Genomic DNA, 22,750 nt, shown 5'->3' with positions numbered 1-22,750 from the left:
GAGAGATGAGTATGTACAGCTGGGGGTCTCAGCCTCTTTAGCTCTGCAAGCTGTTTTTGTTCCAGCGGCCGCTCCTCATTAAAAATGCAGGCCAGCAAAGAATCAAAGGGGAGGGGGGTTAGTGATGCTTTGGGGTGACTGTGTGTGTGTGTGTGGTTGGGTGTGTTAGTGGGGTCATGTCCAGCAAGGAGGCAGATGGCAGGCAGGGGAAAGTATCTGTATGGGTTGTGTGTGTGTGTGTGGGGGGGGGGGGGGGGGGGGGGGGGGGGGGGGCATGGATTGGGGTTAAGGTGTGTGAGAGGGCCAATCTCTTAACCTGGCAGATGCATCTCTATCAGGGTGAAGGGTTGTATAGCAGGTCAGGGGCCACTGACTTGTTACATTTCCTCAAGGACCAAAACTGGTTCAGAACGGAGCCATTAAACAAGTGGATGCCTGGTGTCTGTGTGTGTCTGTAACAGTCCCTCACAAACTGTCCCCACTAGATTGTCCTCAAATCCACAGGCCAACGACAGCAATTTAGCAGCGATTCAGTGACCAAGGGACAAATCAAATCAATGGAATCGTCGGTTGAATCTGTCCTGGTTGGCTGCCTCTCTTTCCGCGGCTGTTTCGTATTTCCTTTTGGATCATACCATTCTCCCTGTGGGGGGGGGGTCCCCTGATCCTATATAGGTCCACAGACCACCCCATATAGGTCAAAAACCATTCTCACTGTGAGGGTCTAAAAAAAAAGATAGTGAATGACCGACAGAAAAAAACCTGACAGGAGGATGATAGCTTGAAAGGAAAAGAGGATGAGAGAGAATGAGAGGACGATTGAGTGAGAGAAAGATGGGTGGGAGGAAGCAGTTCTGATGGAAGCTCGATGTTTGTCACCAGCCAGGAGTGAGATATCTCTGTCACACAGAAGGAAATATTCGCGAAATAATTCATCACAAGCATAGACGGCATTCTTCTCTCAGAAGGTTTCTCTCGCAGCTCGACAAACGACTTCACTGGAATTACGTCTTTTTGAACCCGGTCCGTACTGATCATGCAGCTGCAGATCTTAGAGGGCTCTTCTGTTACATCCCCGCCCTGCTTGGTTCTTTGGGAACTTCAGTCTTTCTGAAACATTGAGAGGCTACACAATCAAGTGTCGACAGCCTTACCAATTGTGTTTAACACAGAATATGTAAAAGTGGTTATGTGGTATAAAAGCCTGTCGTCTTGTGCTCAGCTGGAACACTTTGATGTTAAAAATAAAATGCATTGACATTTCAAAACGACTCTTGGCATTTAAAGACATTTATGTTGACAGAACTGTGGGTGGCTTCAGTGGTGCTTTCGTGTAAGACCATAGATTCAGGAGAGCACTCCAGCGTGCCCTCATAATGTACATTCCACAGGGCACACCTGCTAGAAGCAGGAAGCCAACAGTGAATGGTTCTCTGTAAAACAGCATTGAGACGGGCAGAAGATGCACCACCTGGACGAACAGGACGTTTCTGGATCTCCTGAGCGCTCCTCTCTTCAGTGGAGTTCCAGTACCGCAGTTGAGCAGCGTCTGGTCATAACGTACGTCTATGATCGTCATCCTCAGATTTAGGTGCTCAGAGAGGCTTGAGTGTCCCCAGGACAGCACTTTTCACCTCCTTACAATGGCTCGCTACAGGCTTGCGTTGTTTCCTTTCCAAACAGCTCTCCTGGAAGAGGGTGGTGGGCGGAGCCAGGAGGGGGGGGCCGAGGGAGGGGCCCAGGGAGGGGGGGGGGCAGGGAGGGGTACTGGGGGTATAGAAGAGGGGGGGCACAGGGAAGATAGGGGGATTTGAAATAAAAGCGATATTCACAAACAGGAGCATGTTCTAGGGAAGGCGCTATAAAAAACGGATACTCTTCCCTGTCTCATTTAGGCCGGTTTAGCTCAAAAGAGAAAAGGTAGAGGGAGGAAGGGAGGGAGGGAGATGAATGGAGGTAGAAAAGAGGAGGAGATGGGCAGAATGCAAATCAAGCATGACTTTTAATAAAGCTGTGTGGTGATCAATAGAGTTACGTCGTCGACATTAATGGACCGAAGGAGACAGTACTACACCACCGTAAATGAGGATATAGACCCAGGGAGACACACACACCTTCACACACACACGACTGTCCCTGTAAGAAGTCTCCCACTTCCACTGCTGCACCCTGTCAGGGGAGGGAGAATCATTACCACAGCATCAGAGGAGCATGTAAACGGCTGCGTGACCCTTCAATGACCCCAAGTGACAGAAGAGGTTAGTCACTGCCCTGTCTTCCTCCTGCTACTGACCCACACGGAGAGCAGTTCATCTCCCGGACAATAGAAAGGTACCCTATACTCCGAGCCATCATTAAGGCCATGCAGTGGCAATACTGCCGCGGGTCATTACTACCTATTATATCACCCCTGACCACTCTCCTTATGGTCTTTGGAGGCTTGCTGGACAGCTGGGTTAGTTTCTACAGCTCCCACACCTGGAGGCTAGTAACGACTCTAACGATCCGCCACTGCGCTAAGAGAATACATTTCGAAAGGTTTCTGACGCAATGAGATCTTCCTGTACTACTCTGAGGAAGTACTACTAATGCTTATCTTGACTACCCTGACCATCCTTATCCTGACTCTGGAAAAGGAGTGTCAAACATAAGTGTTCGTATCCCCCAAGCCCCTTTTCCCCCACTCTGCAGCGCATTGTGTTGCCTCCTGATAAGAAATGCGCTATATTAATAAAGTTTGATTTGATTTAAAACCTTGTGATGATGTTGAGGGAGATGGAGATTAACCAGAGATAGAGGATGATGTTGAGGGAGTGAGATACTGACCAGTGATAGAGGATGATGTTGAGGGAGTGAGATACTGACCAGTGATAGAGGATGATGTTGAGGGAGTGAGATACTGACCAGTGATAGAGGATGATGTTGAGGGAGTGAGATACTGACCAGTGATAGAGGATGATGTTGAGGGAGTGAGATACTGACCAGTGATAGAGGATGATACTGAGGGAGTGAGATACTGACCAGTGATAGAGGATGACTTTGAGGGAGTGAGATACTGACCCAGTGATAGAGAATGATGTTGAGGGAGTGAGATACTGACCAGTGATAGAGGATGATGTTGAGGGAGTGAGATACTGACCAGTGACAGAGGATGATGTTGAGGGAGTGAGATACTGACCAGTGATAGAGGATGATGTTGAGGGAGTGAGATACTGACCAGTGATAGAGGATGATGTTGAGGGAGTGAGATACTGACCAGTGATAGAGGATGATGTTGAGGGAGTGAGATACCGACCAGTGACAGAGGATGATGTTGAGGGAGTGAGATACTGACCAGTGATAGAGGATGATGCTGAGGGAGTGAGATACTGACCAGTGATAGAGGATGATGCTGAGGGAGTGAGATACTGACCAGTGATAGAGGATTATGTTGAGGGAGTGAGATACCGACCAGTGACAGAGGATGATGTTGAGGGAGTGAGATACTGACCAGTGATAGAGGATGATGTTGAGGGAGTGAGATACCGACCAGTGACAGAGGATGATGTTGAGGGAGTGAGATACTGACCAGTGATAGAGGATGATGCTGAGGGAGTGAGATACTGACCAGTGATAGAGGATGATGCTGAGGGACAAAAAGAGAATGTCCCTTAAAAGGACAGTGATCAGAGTTGACATAGGGAAGGAGGATTTTCACCCGCACAGTCACACAAGAGTTGAACATCATCATACACGCTCAGATGATCTGAGGTCATTGTGGCTCACAGCCCTGAAACGAGCAAGACTGTGGAGGAGGGGGGGGGGGGGTGTATGTGTGTGTGTGTGTGTGATGAACTGACCAGAGATCAGTTACCCTCGACAGGATTTAGTTAACCATCGTCCTGGGGAATGATCCGCTAATGTCAGTTGGCTACACCTCTCGCAGGCAGCCTGCACGCATCACTTCCCACGGAGTCTTGCTTCCACAGTCACAAATGTGCAGTGTCGCAGGATTGGTGGGGATTAAGAAGCCCACTTATAACGAGACTGATCCGGTGTATCGGTGAAGCAGCCTGCAGCTTTGTAAGAGGCATGATAGCTAGCCATGGTGCTTTGTGGCCTGTCGTTCACATCGCATTTTCGTGGGCTAATACACCTGGGATAACGAACCCGAAATACACCCCCCCCCCTTTCAAGAGCAGGAACCAGAAATGTAAAAATGATACACAGAGACAGATCTGAAATGAATGTGCTGTGAAAAAGTCATAATCTTAATAGGATCCGAAGTGCTTTGGGGGAGAGAGGGATGGTTATTGCTACATCCAACTGGATCGCTCCACGAGGTAACGCAATCGCTCATAATGACGAAGCCGTTTGAATGACTTCCCAGCCAGAAGATTGCACAGAGACCCAAGACTCATTAAATATTCATCCCCACACTCAGCTAGGTTATTGGAAAAGAAGAAAATCCTGTGTAACAGGCCGTCGAAGAGACTCCCTGGTGGCAGATTCCTGTCTGAGGTGGATACAGGCAGGAGCGGAATATTTACAACAGGTGTGCCCGCGCAGGGACAGCCAGACAGCGGGCGTGTCGTTAAAACTTCAGCTTCCCAAGCTTGTGTTTCGTCTCGGTGCTTTACTTTTGTCATTTAACCAATCCCCTTGCTCCCCCTGCGTCGCCTCCCACTTGCCAGGCACGCGGTTTTCTCCGTAGCCAGGCCGCTACCCCCCCCCCCACCCCCCTCCCTCCACCCCTCCCCCCACCACCCCACCCCCCCCCCCCCCCCCCATCCCTCCAAGCGGTCGAAGGCCATTATGGGAATGCAAACTTATCAAAGTCAAACCCTCATCACTTAAATTAAATCATTTCAAGGCTGACTGGCCGCCGTCCTCTTTCGTTTCTCATTTCCCCTCCCTCGCACATCCTCGTTTTCAGGAAGGCGATCTGCCATTCACGGGGAAATTGCCTCCATTTGCATAGCTGATGGCAGCGTATGGGGGGAGAACTATTTCAGTGTCTATGTCACACGAGGCAATTGGTTGATGGGAGAGGTGGAATTAATTGGCCTCCTGTTGTAGTACTTGTCCTCCCCTTCCTCCTTCCTCCCTCCTCCTCCCCTCCCCCCCCTTCCTCTGTACTCCTCTCCTTCGTCCTCCCCCCTCTTCCCTGCCTCCCCCCGCGGGAGGAAGAGAGAGCCCGAGTCTCATGGTGGGTCGCCGCGACGACGCAGCCGTCAAGGTTAAAACCTTCCTGCGGATGTTGACGTGGGCTGACCGGTGAAGAAGAAGCCTCTGGGACCGTCTTCTTTCGATACCTCTTTCTTTCTGGATCTCTTAGCATCGTCGTCGCCCGTCTCTGAGATTGAGCCATTAGAGCCCTGAGAACTCCCAAACGTGACGTCGGACCCTTTGTTTGCTTTTGCACGGCCGTCCGGGGGCGATGGATGGAGTGTTTGTTCCACTGTTCTCTGTATGAGGTCAGGGAGTCCTCAGCAGTCAGGGCGAAACACTTATAAGATTCATGGGACTCAAGAGACACAATTCTGCCTCCAAACAGAATAGAAAGCAAATGCAGAAAATCGGGGGAATCTAGGATTCCGTGCATGCGAAAGTCGTCGAACGATATTCGTCCGGAGCCGGGAGGAACGCTGGGAGAATGACGGCAAAGTTCCCTGACACATCTTCCCGGCTTGGTCCTCGGGGATGGTTATGCTGGCTGACGGCCCTGTGGACTGAACGCCTATCTGAGGAGCGATTAGGGAGAGCGAAGTGGACAGGTCTAGCTTCGTCCCGGGCTGTAGGGACGGAGCTGGCTCCTTCAGTTCAGCGCTGATGACTTACTCTACAAAATGGTTCGAAAAACATTGGCCGGGCTGTTTGAAAATGTGTCTGGGCTGAGGGCGATAGACTGCATTTGACCACTTATTTAAATTTATCTTGCATGGATCTCTTGCCGATTCGAGGGGATGTTTTAAGCCTAATTAAAGAGGGGCCTCAATTATTGTCTCACAAGCAATTTCAATGGATTAATATCCCTTTCGATAGGAGTTTGGAATACTCCTTTTCCTAACTTTTTAACAGACCAATCTCATTCGTTTTGTGTCGACATAAAAGTTATCACTCTCTTCTGATTCATTTGAAAAACATGAAAGCCTTCCAGATAGTGGTGTAATTAGCCAGCTATTTTAGGGTTTCAATTAAATAGATACTCCACAGTGTCCTTGTGAAAGTAATGGAATTGCTTTGTCTCTAAAACTCTTTGACTCTGAAGACAGTTTAAGGAATTCTAGTCGCAGTAAAACCCCTAGATCTGACTACAACCAGAGGATCGGAATTAATCACTGGGCTTTGATCCCATAGACTCTCCTGTCTTTGTCGAAATACGTTCTCACTCTCAGAAGCTGTTCAATTATTTAAACAACGCCCCCATTTCTTTCTTTCTCCTCTCTGGGTTCTTTAAAATGTAATCCTCAGTCAGATGATATACTGTGGAATTCGGAAAAGCATTAAATAAACATACTTGGAATGTCTTCAAGCTGTTCCTCATGAGTGGTGTTCCCACCATGAACCATATACGTGATGATGATATACAAGAACAGCACATCCCAAAGCACCACTCATAGCCATTGTGGAGTCTGATGTGTACACACAGTCTCCTGTGAGAGTCAATGCGCTAGGGGCTGTGGATTGATTGCGGTTTATGCTGCATTGCCCTCATTGGGTTTAAAATATGCAGCTTCAGCTGGTGTTGGTGGCCTTTCAAGTGATGATTTGCGTAAGCAAATGAGTCCTGGCTGGTGTCATAATGCACCATCCCACTCACTCTAGCCAAAGGACATTCATAATAGACTTAGATATCAAAGTCAGAGGCTAGAGGGACATAGAGCATTTTATATAATCTGTTTATCAGAGACCTTGACTTTCATTTCAGACACTTTCTTCCTCGAGATCCTCATTCGTATGCGAGCTGTGGGCCCCAGCCATCTCAGTCCGATGAAATGTAACTCAAGACTTCCTTTAGTGAGAAGCAACATGCACTGCCTCTCCTCTGTGACACGGACCACCCGTGAGAGTGCTGTTCCTCACAAAGCTTCGGACTGTTGACAGTAAAGGGTAGGAGGTATCTGGCTGTCTCCGAGGATTCAGGCTCGTTCCCTTCTCCGCGAGCCCCGTCAGCACTTTCAGAGATGGACTTGTTCACATGTCACCTCCCTCACGCCTCCCCTCCCCTCTCCTCCTCGCCCTTCCTCTCCTCCCCGCTTCACGTACCTCTCCCTCTCTCACCGCCTCACCCTCCCTCTCCTTACCTCACCCCCTCAGCCTCCCTCATCCAAACCCTTTCCCCCTCACTCTCCTTTTCTCCTCCCCTTCCTCGATGATGCACCTCGTGCCCCAGTTCTGATTCCATCTCCGCCGGCGAGGTGCTTACAGGACGGCTGTGGAGGAAGCAGATTAAGGATGTCTCCGGGGTTGCTCCGCCCAGCGCTACCCGTGTTCTCTTCCGCGATCCGGGGCGAAAGAGCGACGGCGTCTGGGATGGAGAGGGGGCTGTCACGTATCTCTGGCAGACTGATGGGCTTGTTCAGCTCACTTCCTCCGAAGCCTCAGGGATCTCTCTCTCTCTCTCTCTCTCTCTCTCTCTCTCTCTCTCTCTCTCTCTCTCTCTCCCTCTCTCTCCCATCCCTTCAGACTTTCATCCGTCTCTCACAGAGAAGAGAGAGAGAGAGGAGGAGGAGAGGGAATGGGAAAAACGTGTCATTGTGTTCGTTCCCATTCGAAAGGTCGTGGCCCCCCCAAAGACCCCCGAGTCCACCTGGAATGCTAATAGAACGGCACGCCTACCTTGTCGCAATCAAACACTTCATGATCCGGCATGAAGATGAGGAGCCGAGAAGGCCGAGTGGCCCCTGTGACCTCACAGGCTTTCATACGCAAAATGAAATCCCAACCAATCAGTTTCATCCAAATTCTGCATAATAACGTCCGAGGCAATGATCTCTCTTTGCGTCGCCGCCTCCAACAGGAACTGAGCTGCAATTCCGTAGCGCCTCGGACAACATATCTTGAACATGTATAAAAAGATAATGAGACGAATTGAATATGTATGACAGCGGTCCATGCTGAAGCCGGCTGGCTGCTTTGATAGATGGGATTACGCTCTAATACGCTTTAAACCACCTCTTTCATTGAGTCACTTCTAGCCTTGACTCCACCATTTTGACTTTTTTCAATTTTATTGTGGTTTACTGGTCATACTGTTTCTAGGATTGAACTTTACAATCGATGCCTCTGGCTGGATGAGGTACTTACTGGTCTTGCCTCCTGAGATGAATCGATGGGTGATTACATTTCCAATATTGTATTCTGTAGATAGTCCTAACAAGGTGTATTAAAACTGGAGTAACCTCGTTTGATAAAACTTCAAACATAAAGTCCTATAGAAGTTCTTTCATTCTGACTGGACTATCTCCACAAAATACAACAAAAAAAGGGTTTATTTGCTCATGTGTCATACACTCTCTACTTCTTCCAAATTCACAAAGCACAGCGGCTCCACAGACAGCCTGGGCACCCCTGGGTCCTAATCCCCCGGTGTTAATGTCTTTACCTTCACCACATTAAACCGAATTAAATAATCCACTTGCCCTTGAGCTCAGAGACACATCCTGGACGGGCCTCAGCAAATTGAATGAACCTTCTTCCCATAAAAAGCTAATGGACTCCCTGTGATGGGCCCACTAAATAACACAGAGAACAGGGGAGGTGAGATGAGACAATTTATTACTCCGTCTTTGAGAACAACCCCCCCCCACCTTCCCGCCTGCCCCTCCCACCTTCCCCGCCTGCCCCCCCCCCCCCCCCCCACCTTCCCGCCTGCCCCCCCCCCCCCCCCCCCCGCCCCCATCCCCCCACCGAGGGAAGGTCACTGTCTCATTGATCAACTTCTCTCCCGTGTGGGAACGGTAATTAGGCGTGCCAACACAGACCTGGGTCACCTCCAGATGCCTCGGAGGATGAGCCGGTCTGACAACCCTCAACGGGGCTCTTCTGACATCGAGGCACGAAAGAGCCTCGTCGAGGCAGCCTCGTCGAGGCAGAAAACAGGGACTGCTTCTCGCTGGGAACGGCTTCGAAAAGGTTTCGGCCACGGCAAACCGTGGCATTTGCGACGCGGGATCGGCCTATCTGCGGCGCGCTCACCCCAGCGGGTTCAGCAATGTGGAAGGCTGGGTCGTGTTACGTGGTTTTTCCGGAGAGATCCGGATCTTCTTACCTGCTCTAATTCATACAGCCAGGCAGCACCGCCCATGATCATAACCACAATAAAGCGAAGAGAGCGTGTGTCTAGCAGGGTGTCTTGATTGCTCTCCGTCGCTGTCTCTAACACTCTGTGGCGGTGCGACCGGCGCGGTCACGAGGAACGGAGGTGCTGAGCCGCTTATTACACGGCTGCCTGACACCTCCTCTGCCTCGGAGGAAACACGAGCTTCTGTTCTCCCTGGTAAATGGCAATGGGGGAGGGGAGGGTGGGTGCTCAGGTATAGGGGGGGGGGTAGGGGCTGTTGGTGATGGGGGTGTAGGTGATTTCACCACAGACAGCAACGTGTGTGTGTGTGTGTGATTTGATGGCTCAGCGATAGCACAGAGGACCTTAGGTCATGATATGGATTCTTGTGTGTGGATGAGGGGCTTCTGAGTGCAACGCCACCAGAGACAGAAGCAGGTCTCAAAGGCGATGGAGATGCACACTTGAGACCCACGCAGCCCCCATGCAAATATAGAAAACCCAGTTGAAGGCTTGCAGATTGACCTCATCCAACTAAAGGCTTCCTCTAGACAGCCAAGCAAAGGTCCAGGCCTGAAATACACCGTGTCACTACGGCTTCAAAACTAATTAGTCGGCTAAGCTCCATCCCAACCCACTTGTGGATGTTCCAGGGGCATGCTGGGATGTGGAGGTGGCTGTGCGTCCATCTGTCCCTGTCCTAATCCACAGCCAGTAGCCGGAAGGCATCTTTCTGAAGGGGCTGCGGGGGTTGGGGTGCCCCCCTCCAGGGGTGAAAGACTGTGGAAGGGGGGGGGGGGGAAGCCCCTGGTGGGAGCCAGCCTGTTCAGACAGATGGCAGGGCAGGGCTGACCAGTGGGAGGATGGCCAGGGTGCACGCAGAGTGGAAACACAAGTGACGTCAGACCATGCGATGATGGAATGTTCTAGAAAGGACATTGCGTTGTGACAACCTGTGTGCAGTCTGGAGAGACGGATGCCTCATAGATGTAATGTTACCTATTTAGATTAGCATTGCACAGTCTTCCAGTTTAAATCTGCACCCGAGAGGAAATGTTTTGGTTGTGTTTTTTTTTTCTTTTTTGTCTTTGCGGTGTAAACCAACAGGAAGGTTGTCAGCAGGGGGCTAACAGCCCTGTGGGGGTGTCGCAAGCTTTATACACAGCCATCACAACAAATCTCTATTCAGCGCTATAATGACCGCACTAACGCACCCCGCAGAGCATTCTAATCTGCATCCCGTCACGTGATCGTAATTTAAAGCAGACACTTTTACTGTGGCTCCGCCCCATCATGAATAAGACATCGAGGAGAAAATCTCAACATCAAACTGAGCAGATGTTCCCTGTCACATTCTGTCCTCTCTGTCTGTCTCTCTCTCTCTCTCTCTCTCTCTCTCTCTCTCTCTCTCTCTCTCTCTCTCTCTCTCTCTCTCTCTCTCTCTGACAGCTTTCCCTCTCTTTTCATAAGAACCCATGAATCCACTGGGGGAAATAGAAAGTGAGTGCGGTGCAGTGCCAATTTTTATTTACATTCTTCAGTGTTTCCTGCCGTGGGGCCCTCGTCAGGAGAGAGAGAGTGACAGAGAGACACAGAGAGAGAGAGAGCGAGAGAGAGAGAGAGACTGCTGGCTGTGAAGTTGCCCCTGTGAACAACACACAGAGCTGTGAGTGGAGAGGGATGAGGAAAGCACAAGAGAAAAAGAGGAAAAGATAGAGAGAGAGGGAGGGAGCGGTAGAGGGAAAGCAAGAGAGAGAGAGAGAGAGAGAGAGAGAGAGAAATTCCAGGGGGCCAGAGAGAGGAGGAGAGGGAGAGAGAGAGAGAGAGAGAGAGAGAGAGAGAGAGAGAGGAAGAAAATGAGTGAGAGAGAGGAAGCAACGGCGTTGCTCTCTCTCTCTCTCTTGAGCATCGCTGAGCACAGACCTCGGGTAGTGTACTAATGCCCTAGCCTCCTCATAACACCAGCTAATTACCTCCACATCCAGCTCCTGTCAAGACCACCTCTCAGGAGTCTCTCTCCCACGCACACAGAGACCCCGTTGTTCTCTGGGTGGCTCTCTCCCTGCCATGCCTCAACTCAAACACAACCTGTTTACTGACACAAATTAGCATGGGGAGCCAGGCAGCTTGTTACAGCTGAGTTGCGGCGGCGAGGTGCGGTGTCCGGTGGTGCTCCAACAACACTTCCTGTATCCCCTGGCAGGCCCTGACAGTGGGCAGCCTCTCCACCAATCGGGCGGATGGAAGAGAACTTGATGGGACGTAATTGGAGCGCAGCCGAGCAGAGAGAGTCAAAAGCAGGCCTCTCACACACACAGCTGCAGATGGTGCTCTGTCGAAACAGCCCCGAAACTGCTTCCCATTTCCATGCTCTGGAACTCTGATTTTTACTCATTATTTTCTGTTTGGAAGGAATGTTCCCTGTCCAATTAGGTGCTAAAGCTCGACTCAGATGGCATTTTATATATTCCCAGCCATACTTTATGCCCTTTAGAACACAGCTAGTGATGGAATGAGTGAGGGAAAGTTTTTGTTTTGTTGCCAAGAAAGTTTGACTATCCCAGTTTCTGTCCTTTTCTGAAACGGAGACAGGGACCGCAAGGCCCAGAGTTACTGAAAGCTTCACCTCTAGTATCTGCCTGCCGCCACAAACCCAACATTTCATTGGCTTCCGACAGCCACGCCCCCCCCCCCCCCCCCCCCCCCCCCCCCGCCACCATTCTTCGAATCCGATTGGCCGGAAGTCGGAACCGGATCACTTCCTTGTCGCCGTGCGCGGAAAGCCGATGGGACCGAGGCACCACCTCCTCACACCGCCCGATTCTTCTCCCCCCCTTTCCCTTCCCGCGGATATCAAATGACCTGCTGTCGTCGCGCTCAGGTTATCCGCCAGGTGGCTGCGCGTCGAGCCGGGGTCGTTGCCGCGGCCGCGCCACGCTAATTACAGACGGAGTGCGCCGAATGCAGCTCGGCGCTCCTCCCCGTGACATTAGCATAGAGAGGGCTGCGGCGCTCTCCGCGACGCTGTCAGCACAGGAAGAGCCGCGAGGAAGTGCCAATTAAACCGTTTCGCCCCCCCCCTCCCGCCCTCTCCATCCCGCCTCCTCTCTTCACCCCCGCATTCCGGTTTCTGCCTCCTGATAAAGAAGCCCCTAATCATCTGTAACTTGATTTAGAGAGAAGTCTATCGAGCACCAGCTTGTGCTCAGGGATTCTGACGTTTTTAGTTTTGTTTGCCCCCAGATGGTGATGATCCAGGCTCGAAATAGGGCGGGGTATTTTAAGATGTTGAATTAGCGTTGAATGGGCCCCAGTTGCAAAGACAGGAAGCTGTTGGTGTGTCAGTGCTGGATTCTGACAGGGGGGCCCGTGCTAGAGAGACTGCCCTAGCCTTCAGCCTCACCAGGTGGACAAGGGACCCCGAAGGGGGCTGTGGGGTCACCTGCCCCCTCCCCAACCCCCTCCCCCCCTTTCCAGGAAGAATAGAGAACCCTCTCCGACCAATGGGCTGGACAGGGGGCAGAGGCCCAGACTCCACAGCTTCTGTTGCTGGACAGATGAATTCTGCAGTCCACAGCCAAATCAAGCTACTAGAACAGTAATTAGGTTTAAGAAACAGCAAATCCTTTTTTCTTCTTTTTTTTCTCCTGAAATTACCTTTTCATTTCTGTTCCCTAATGATATTTCATCCGAGACCAAACTTATCTTGCTTTCTTCTCACTATCCGTCATTCTCTCCATCTCTCTTTCCATCTCTCTCTCTCTCTCTCTCTCTCTCTCTCTCGCTCTCTCTCTCTCTCATCACACTCTCGGCTCTCCTCTCTCGCCGCCTCTCTCTTCCCTCTCTTCGTCACACTCTCTACTCTCTCTCGCTTTTCTCTCTCTCCTCCCTCTCCCCTCCTGCCTCTCCTCCCCTCTCTCCTCTCCCTCCCTGCTCCCAGGGGAGACATGGCCAGTGGCCCCTGTGAACAGGAGGGCCGTCCTGTGAATTACAGTTTGGGCGGCGTGGAGAGAGAGAGCTGTGACTCCGGCTCGTCTCTCGGCCGAGTCCTCTGGGCCCGCCTGCGTGCGCGGCGCCGAGGCCCTCCGGGCCGGGATTCCGATGTGCGAATGTGTTTTCCGAGTGATTTCATCCACAGCTGCTTTCACAGCCCTTGATGTGCAGAAGATCTAATAACGAAGCGAAGAAGTCAGTCATCGTGTATAAATAGTGTGTTCCAGGCACGGTGTCTGAGTTGGTTTAAGCGCTTGGGGGTCTTTGAAAATATGACTTTATGTTACGTATTTCTATTGAGAATGATTACTGGCATTTACAATTTGATATTCGCTGATTTTTATGACCTCACTTTGTGAGGCTTCATTATTTCGGTTCTTTGCTGCCATCTCCTGAAACGTCTTGTACGTTCGATGATGTGAGCGCAAATGAGCTCGACAGCCTGCTCAACCGTTAGTAAGATGGTAATAACACAACCGCTCCACACAGAACGTTAACACCGCGGCACGGTTAATGAACACAGCGCATCGTGAGCACAGCCAACAACACAGCGCGCACACACAGCACACACACAGGGAATCTGTGACTTTCCTCAGAAGGATCAGCGCCGAACAATCCAATAGGTGATGCGTTTCCAGGAAGTTAGCAGCCGATTGCGTTGTATGGATCCTTTCTTTGTATCCTTTGTGAGCACTAATTCCTGTTCCTGCAACATTGATTTCCGTGTGAGGTTAATGTGCCCTGTGTTGTTAAACACAACCCATCTTTTACTGGGCGGTTGAGTGTGTAGTAAAAGTCAGATTGTGGATAGCCCTGAGTTTCCTTGGTCCAGACCAGCCACACTGCCTCTCCTATCTACAGTAGAGGAAACAGAGACAACAAACAGGTTTTAATAAAATAACCTTCCAAACAATTTTTCTAGCCCATTTCAGTGTGTAACATGACTTAACATTTCAGAAGGGCCACTAGGCATCAATACCACAAACCCAAACTAAGAACGCAAGCATCCCCCCACCCCCCCACACACACACACACCTGTGTGGAAGGAACTGTAATTATTCATAAACACAGCTAATCTAATTATGGCTCCAATCATGCTCCTGGCATCGCGGGCGTCCTCCATGACCTCTGTTTCTCGCGGACCGAGCGCCGTTCCTAGGTAAACACTTCCATAGCTCGAGGCAGAGGGCTGACAGAATCATCTCATTTGTTCTGTTTGGGAGGAAGTGATTGCAAGAGAGAGAGGGAGAGGGAGAAGGATAGGGAGAGAGAGGGGGAATGCGAGGGAGAGAGAACGAGAGAGAGAAACACGGAAGAAATGCTATAATTTGATTGATGTGCGGTCCGCCGAGCGGTGGACTTTGTTGTAATTAGTCTTTGTGCTCACCGTGATAAGGAAATTAATCAAGCCATTATGTTGCCCCATTTTATCATCGGGATGAAATAATTGAATAAAACAACCTCACTTTTCTTCAAAGTCACTTACCGCTGTGATTTGCGTGGAGAGGTGTGAAATCTTACCTACCAACCCAGCTCTCCAGTAGGCTGTCTGATTCCTAGCAGTTACCTACCCGACCGCAAACCGTCCCCCAAACTGTCAAGTACCAATAGAGGACAATGTTAATGCTACGCAAATGCAGAATTCAGAACGAGTGGGACTTCACTGACTACTCATTTGCACATTTTCACTTTTATATAAAAAAATGAATACATATATTTTTTTGTAAGTGTCTCCAGCCTTTAGTGTGCGCCTCTATGCATCAACAAGGAGAAGGGAATCTCTGAAGAGTTATTTGGTTATTTTTCTTCTATTTTAGGGTTTTTGGGTTGGTTAAACAGGTGCTGATCTGTACATGTCTGGGAAGCCCTTTGTGACATGGCTTGTAAAAAAGGACGATTTTGATTTGATCGTATTCGACTGAGAAGAAAGATTCATGTTAACATCATAACCCTCCTCAGTCTGTCATCAGCCTCAGGGCAGAGACAAGCTAGCATTTACGCTCATCTCTGTACCTAGCACTGGGAGAACCCGCAGTATATACGACTTTGTATTTAAATACGAGGGACCTCTTGACGTTTGACTCGGAGATGACTGACTGAAGGGTTGGCGGACTGAAGGCACGATGCTAATTTTCAGATCAGCATTCGAAAACAATGAGACAGACGGCCATGTTTTGTCGACTCACCGTCGACCTCTCTCTGAACCTGTACAGTGAAGTTGGACCTTGCAATTGGACCAAACTCAAAGAGACAGGAACCAACGAGCTGCCAGCGACACCTCCTAACAGCAGCTGAGCGGCCATTAAATCTGTGGTGTCTGCTTCCATCATTCCGCCCAACCATCATGCACTGCAGGAGAGCGAGGCGGCCAATCAGAGCAGGTCTCAGCTGCCCAGATGGATTTGCGTCCATCCCCATGGTTCATTCCAACAGGGGTGTTTCTTCAAATCAATTATCTACCCGTGTGTGTTGCGGTGAGCTGTTGAGGGGCCCGTGAAATGGGATTCTTTTCTCTCTCTTAAGCCAGGGCCACCTTACAAGACGTTTTCAACCGGGAACGATTATGAAAAGATTGAGCAGTGCACTGTTAATGACGCAGAATCACTCACTGGCCATTTTGCGTTTGTCATCCTGCACATTGCATTCTTGGTTTGATAAATTCCCTGTTTTTTTCCCTAATTCATGCTGGTCACAAATGAAAACGTCAGTGGCTGTTGAAAATGTGTGCAAACAACTACCCCCGATAGAAGAAGAACGCCTGATTTAATCGCGACCTCACTGACTGGGATCAACTAGGTCACCATTTGCGACTTATACTCACACACACAAACGTTCACAGGAATCTCACAGCTCTGGCTTCCTGCAAACAGGGAAAACTCTATCTTCCACATCCAGTGGACGCTCTGTTGACGGATTATCCCCGGAAACATGGCATCTCCTACTGAGGTGGCGAGTGAAGTGACCTGTGTTAAGGAACACTGCCCCAGCTGGGAGCTCTCCACCCGCACTTGTTCTCACTCCTCCGCCATATGCTAACTCTGGAAGCAGCCCCATGCTAAGACGGCATCTTGCTCCTTTGAGACGTCCAAGTGTGCGGTGCGTGTGTGTGTGTGAGTGTACTGGCCGTGTTTGTTCCGTATGTGGGTGTGTGTCGTACAGCCGTCTATGTGTGTATGTTATGTACGTGTGGTGGACTGGCCACTGTTTCACATAAAAGCTCACGAAAGCATCCCGTACACCAGCTAACCCCACAACTTTCATTACAAAATAAACTTCCCCAAGTGCCATGCTTTCCTTTATTGGTGTAGATATCTAGGGCAGTCTCACATTAAAAGTTGTTCTTGCTTTTATTATGAAACTTAAACAGTATAAAGTGTAATTTAACACTGGGTACACAGGAACTGCCACCTCTCTCTGCTGGTAATTGTAGTGCTAGATCATCTCACTCTGTTCTAATTATCACCACTATCTGGACTCCAACAGTAATGGTTATCAATGGCAACCACTAGCTTTGACAGCCATAATGAAAAGACCATTAGCCTTTCCTGAACTACAGGAGTGGCTAGGGAACTTTTAAATCACCCATGGCAACATGGAGTGAGAAAGCACACAACACACACACACCACCACACACACACACTCGCACGCCACTACACACACACACACACACCACCACAAACACACACACTCACACACCACCACAAACTCGCACGCCACCACACACACACCACACACACCACCAACACACACACACACACACACACACCACCACAAACACACACTCGCACGCCACTACACACACACACCCACCACACAACCCCCCCCCCCCCACACACACACACACACACACTCTCTGTGGGTTGAAAGGAGCTCAGGAACAGCCGGCTCCTCCTCCTTTCGGTTGCCAGTAATCAGGCTGACAGAGAGATGTGTTCATCAGCTCTTATTGTTAGGGTGCATGACTTAGGATTTAGAAGGCAGAGGTGACAATGGCCAGATAGTTGGATTACCGCTCATGTCCTTCTTAATAAGGAATCAGCTCATCTGGTCAACATACTATTGAAGATGTATACATACGTCCTCTCCCTCTTCTCTCATGGACTAAGTATGCCTCTACTGAAGCAGAACTGCTGGGGGAGCACACATACACACACACACATCCTCATGGACAAACACACACACAGATGGTGGTGTACACAGGTCTAGACAATTATGAATAAAATGCCATTCGCTGGTTTGACTATAGTATCATGATAGTAGTTGTTAGTGTTTGTAAACACAAACTCACACATACACTTGTACAGAAGGTGCGATGCAGTACATCTTTGTTCTGGTTGTAATGATTCTGGACCATCTGTCACCACCTGCCCTATCTCTGGGCGCCATGGCGACCAGCGGGGGCATGTGACAGAGTAGCGGAACCCACACGCCAGGAGGGATGAGTCCCTCATTCTGACAACAACATAAACAAGCCCCCGGACCAGCCCCCGGCAACCAGTCTCCAGAACCAACCCCCCAACTCCCAGAACCAGGCCCCCGCAACCAGTCCCCAGGGCCAGCACCTAACCCCCCAGGACCAGCCCCCAGCCATGGCTCCAGCCCCGGCCTCAATCCAGCCCTAGCCCCCACCACCAGCCTCATAATGGAAGGTCATCCCTCTATAAGACACAAATAGATACAGTAAATGTGCACAGTACCAACATATGCGGACAGAAATGCGAGCGGAGAAGCACAGAAGCGGATTTAGCAAGGTAGCCTAGCCCTGTGTGACTACCTACCTGTCTCATCCCCGCTGGGCTAATCTGAGGATTACCGTCCCCCTAATTCCTATTTAGAAAGACCTGACGTTTCAGATGCACATTTAATCCTCTCTGTGTTGGCTTCAAATAAAGGCTTTGTTGTGTTGTCCTTTCTGTGGTCCTCTTCCTGTCTTTCATTAACTCTGCTCGAAGAGAGTGGCTGTGGCCCTTTCAACAAAAGACTTTCGCACAGTTGGAGACCAGGGTGTGCAGAGGTAGTGCGTGTGTGTCTACATGTGGAGGGTTGGTGGAGAGAGTGACAGATGAAAAAAACCTGCCCTATATCCATATGTTCATAGCTTTGAGAGTTTTCAGAGTCTAAATTGGGTCAGTACAGGCACAGACGGGCCACGATAGAAATGTTCCAATGAAATGTTTCAGCCTTTCAGCAGATTTTCGACTGTTTTTTGAGGTGGACAATTAGCATTTTTGGTATCAAAATATCACTTCATCGTCCTCCTGATGCTGCTACTCGTCGTCACCCTCGGCCCCCGTATTTTTGTTATCCTCCGACCTCCACTTCTTCTTCCTCCGTCATCGCTCCTCTCGCACATCCTCCGTGAAGGCCGGCCTGAGTCAAAGCTCCATGGCTGCTACTCTCCATTAGCCCTGAGACCCAGGAAGATCTGCAGGGGTGGCAGGTGAGAGAGAGAGAGAGAGAGAGAGAGAGAGAGAGAGAGAGAGAGAGAGAGAGAGAGAGAGAGAGAGAGAGAGAGAGAGAGAGAGAGAGAGAGAGAGAGAGAGAGAGAGAGAGAGAGAGAGAGAGAGAGAGAGAGAGAGAGAGAGAGAGAGAGAGAGAGAGAGAGAGAGACAGAGAGAGAGAGACAGAGAGAGAGACAGAGAGAGAGAGAGAGAAGTGAGTAGGATGGGGAGGAGGCAATCAAGGTCTAATCTTTGGGTCTGATTATCTTCTCATTAGAGTCAGAGGGAGCCTCTCCAGTGAGAGAAGGTTGTGCAATTATGCTCAAATCTCCTGTGACTGGAACAGGGCCTGATGAGCCGAGGCACATTCGCAGACACGTCTGATCACTGCACTTTATTTAGTCCTCGTGTCTGAGGTCTTGGTTGATGCAATCTGGTGTGCTCAGCGAAGGACATGGACACTGGTCAGGAGGCGAAAAGAAAACGAGGAGCTGAAACACTCTTCAAAGTGGGGGAAATGACTTGCTGCAGAAAAACATGATACAATGGTTTCATTTTCGTTTATTTGCTTTGCTAACTGTCCTGAGGTAGAAAACTAGGCGATATCAGGATATTGGAAAGCGCATACAGTGTTTATTTGCTATTCAAGCCCACAGCTTTCCGTGGAGGTCAAACTCCCAATAGAACCCAGCCTCCTGTTGCTAACCTGCTAAATCACAGATGCAGAAAAATATAATTTCCCAATAAAAACCCAAACCAACTGAAGCGTGTAGATAACAGCCTTTCAGCTGACGTCTCATTTGAATGGTGAATATCTGACTCCCGGGGCCGATTGCGTTCTGTCTGGAAAACAGGAAATAGAAGTCTCGCGTCCTTCCCCCCTCCTTCCGTCCTCCGGTGCCCTTGTCCTCCCATCCTCCATTCCTTCCCGTCTCCTCTTCTCCCACCCTCCCCTCCTTCTGTCCACCCCCCTCTGTCCTCCCTTGATGGAGAAAAAGAGAAAACGATTTTTTTCCCCTTTCACCTTGCAGCACAGAGACGTCGGTGTGTCGAGCCGTCAGTGTGGAGGAGAGGAAAGGGGAGGACACAGACGGCAGGGTGGTCATCTCTGATCGACGGAGATGCATCCGAGACAAGAAACGCAAGCATGGCTGCCGTCGCCGGCCACGGAGGTGAGTCTACCTTTCTCACTCTATTTCACATACACACACACACACACGTCACGGCAGGTTTGTTCAAAGATTCCCTCTCCTGCGAGGGAGGGAACGAGGTACCACAGGAACGATCTATTCCATTTCTGGAAACTCTTGTCAGAAGTCGTCCCTTAAGAAAACGCCTTTGAGGCTTTGCTGTCTTTGTAGTTGAGAGGAGGCTGCGCGTCGAAAAGGAGCCATGTTTCCTTCAGTTCTCTTACAGCGTGTAAAGACTGTCTCATCTTCACTCTGTTACCCAGCAGCCTTTGCATAAAGCGTAACCCATTTCTCATTAAGGCGTGGAAGATAAAAAGTTTCCCTTCAAAAGCAGGGCCACCTAGAGGGTGTGCACTCCTCTGTAGAATCACAATCCAAACACTCAGCCAATGTGAGCGTTAGTAGTTAGCCGGAGCCCGGTGGAAAAATACTTCAAGGCGTTGCAACATTTTGACCTTTGTTGTTGAACAGTTATTAAAAACATTTGATAAAAGTGTCTGCTAAATGTATCAATTGCCTCTGTAATTCAGTTCCGTTCCATTTGATCCCAAAACAAGTGAACTGCCTTAAAAATATTTTCTATATTTATTTTATATTTTACTATCTATCTGGTGTGGTCAAGTTAGCATTAGCCAGGTTAGCATTAACCAGGTTAGGATTAGTTAGGTTACTATTAGCCAGGTTAAGCTCAGCCAGGTGGAAGGCCTGAAGCAGAGCTCATGGTTCAGCACAAGACAGAATTCAGTCTCCAGTCTCATTGGCATCCATAACTGTTTCCCATTGCTAGATACACACACACACACACACTCCAACCTTCCACCCATCCTCCCACACACACACTAACCATCCACATTTCCTCCTGCACAAAGACAAACCTCAACCTCTCTCCGTCTCTCGCACACACCTCCTTTTTGCCAGCTAAGAAGAAACAGCTACTTTTGCTGCAAATGCAAATTGCTTCTCTACTCCTGCAAGATTTGGCTGGAGGTGGTAATGAGTGACAAAGCTTTCTCATTACTGGAGAGGCTTTCTAATCAGGCCTAATGCATTTCAGCTGCTAGAGTTGAGAGAAGTTACCCCAGCAGCTATCATTCGTTAGCGCCGAGGCAGCCACATCCAATCACACAGACACAAGATCCCCAGAGCGATGGCCATAGGCCAGATCTGTTTTCCTCTGGGAGGATCCGTGGTTAGAATTACACTTCTAATAGGTCTCTAGCGGTGTCGCTCTCTCAGCGACTCACTCTGTCACTCTTACTCTTACGCTCACTCTCTCACAAACTCGCTCGCTCACTCACTCACACTCTAACTCACTCTCTCACTCGTTTTAATTCTCTTACAAATGCATTCACTCGCTCACTCATTCACTGTAAAGCACACTCCCTCAATCACTCCCTGGTTGGTTGTCCTTGTGTGTGGGTGTGCATGTGTGTGTGTGCGAGCATGTGTCTGAACAATGTGTGTGTCTCTCCTCTGTATTCTCTATCAGGAACATCACTCTCCAGTCTGATTGTTTACCGAGGCTATTTAATGAGGCCTTGGCAAAACGGCACAAAAGAATTGCATTTAAAGTCCCCTACCTGCACATCTCTCTTTATCTCTCTTTTCCCCTCCCTCCCTCCCTCCCTCCCTCCCTCCCTCCCTCCCTCCCTCCCTCCCTCCCTCCCTCTAGCCTCCCTCTAGCCTACCCTCTATTCTCAATCTCCTCCTGAAAGGCCTATCTAACAAGTGTGCAGAGCCATGGTGGGTTGCACCAGCGCATTACGGAGAGGGAGGGATGAAGAGATGGAGGGGTTGAAGTGGTTCTGGTCAGGTGTTTGTGTGCTAGAAGGCCCAGGTTAAGCTCAGTAAAGGGTATGAAAGGGAGAAAGCAATAGTCATTAAAATATCACATTCACACATTATGATTGTGAATATCCTGCAATATCATGCTATTATTCTATATTTGGTGGCAGAAGAGAGAAAAGTAACCATACCCGCCTCTCTTTACCAGGGGAGAGACCAGTATCCCCTCCATATCGACCTCTCTTTGGGGAAAGACTAGTAACCCATCCATCATTTCCTCTCTTTACCTGGGGAGAGACTAGTAACCCCTCCATACCTCTCTCTACCCATCCATACCTGCCTCTCTTTGCCTGGAGAGAGACCAGTAACCCCGCAATACCTGTAAAAAGACCAGTAACCCCTAATCTCTCCATACCTGTGTTTTGTTGCAGCCTGTCCCTGGTGGGTGACATGTCTCCTCGTCCTCCTCCCAAAGGCAAGAGGAAGAAGAGGAAGTCTGAGCGCAGGAGGAAGAGGAAAAGGTCAGCGCCGCACGCTCGATCAACCCGCTCTGAACACACAGGAAGTAACAATCCTCAAGGAGACCACAGCCCTCAAATGATGTGTTTGTGTGTGTGCTTGTGCTACAGGTCTCCCTCCTACAGCCTGTCACCACTGAGGAAAAAGAAGAAGAAGAAGAAGAAAAGTTCTAAGAAAAGCAAAAGGCACAGGTACGTTTCATAGACGTAAAGTAAAAAAAAACAAAAAACATAAAAACCAGCAGTTTGTTTGCTTTTGTTAATTCCTCTATACTCTCCAGAGACCAGCGCCACTGGATATGTACATTATGTATGAGTGCTTTGGTCTATGTTTTAAATTTTGTATCTTTTTCTGGTCTAGGTGCTCTTCAAAAAAGAATAAGCACAGGTATGTGCCCCCATGTGAGGCTGCATGAAGGGAACAAAAATGTCCTGTAAATGTGTTGAAAGGGTGTTCAGGGATTTTATTGCTAAATAAATGAAAGAATTTTTGTCCTGGAGGCAGCAAGGTCTTTCACAGGAACAAGGTGATGCTTTATTGATTGCGTTGATATTCAT

At 49.5% G+C, this 22,750-nt stretch overlaps 1 protein-coding gene across 1 annotated transcript in view; it reads left to right on the top strand.

Annotated features, from left to right (window-relative positions):
* The window catches only part of srrm4 (serine/arginine repetitive matrix 4), a 36,429-nt gene that overhangs the window by 5,621 nt on the left and 8,058 nt on the right, over positions 1-22,750 (top strand). The window contains exons 3-6 of the mRNA XM_067228449.1: positions 19,731-19,871; positions 22,106-22,195; positions 22,304-22,384; positions 22,554-22,580. Of these exons, the coding sequence (XP_067084550.1) occupies positions 19,731-19,871; positions 22,106-22,195; positions 22,304-22,384; positions 22,554-22,580 (339 nt within the window). The remainder of the gene's footprint in view (positions 1-19,730; positions 19,872-22,105; positions 22,196-22,303; positions 22,385-22,553; positions 22,581-22,750) is intronic.

The sequence above is a fragment of the Osmerus mordax genome, chromosome 24, assembly GCF_038355195.1.
Source record: "Osmerus mordax isolate fOsmMor3 chromosome 24, fOsmMor3.pri, whole genome shotgun sequence".
NCBI lineage: Eukaryota > Metazoa > Chordata > Actinopteri > Osmeriformes > Osmeridae > Osmerus > Osmerus mordax.
Note: the sequence above shows the minus strand (reverse complement) of the source record. Positions and strands in the feature narration are given on the sequence as shown.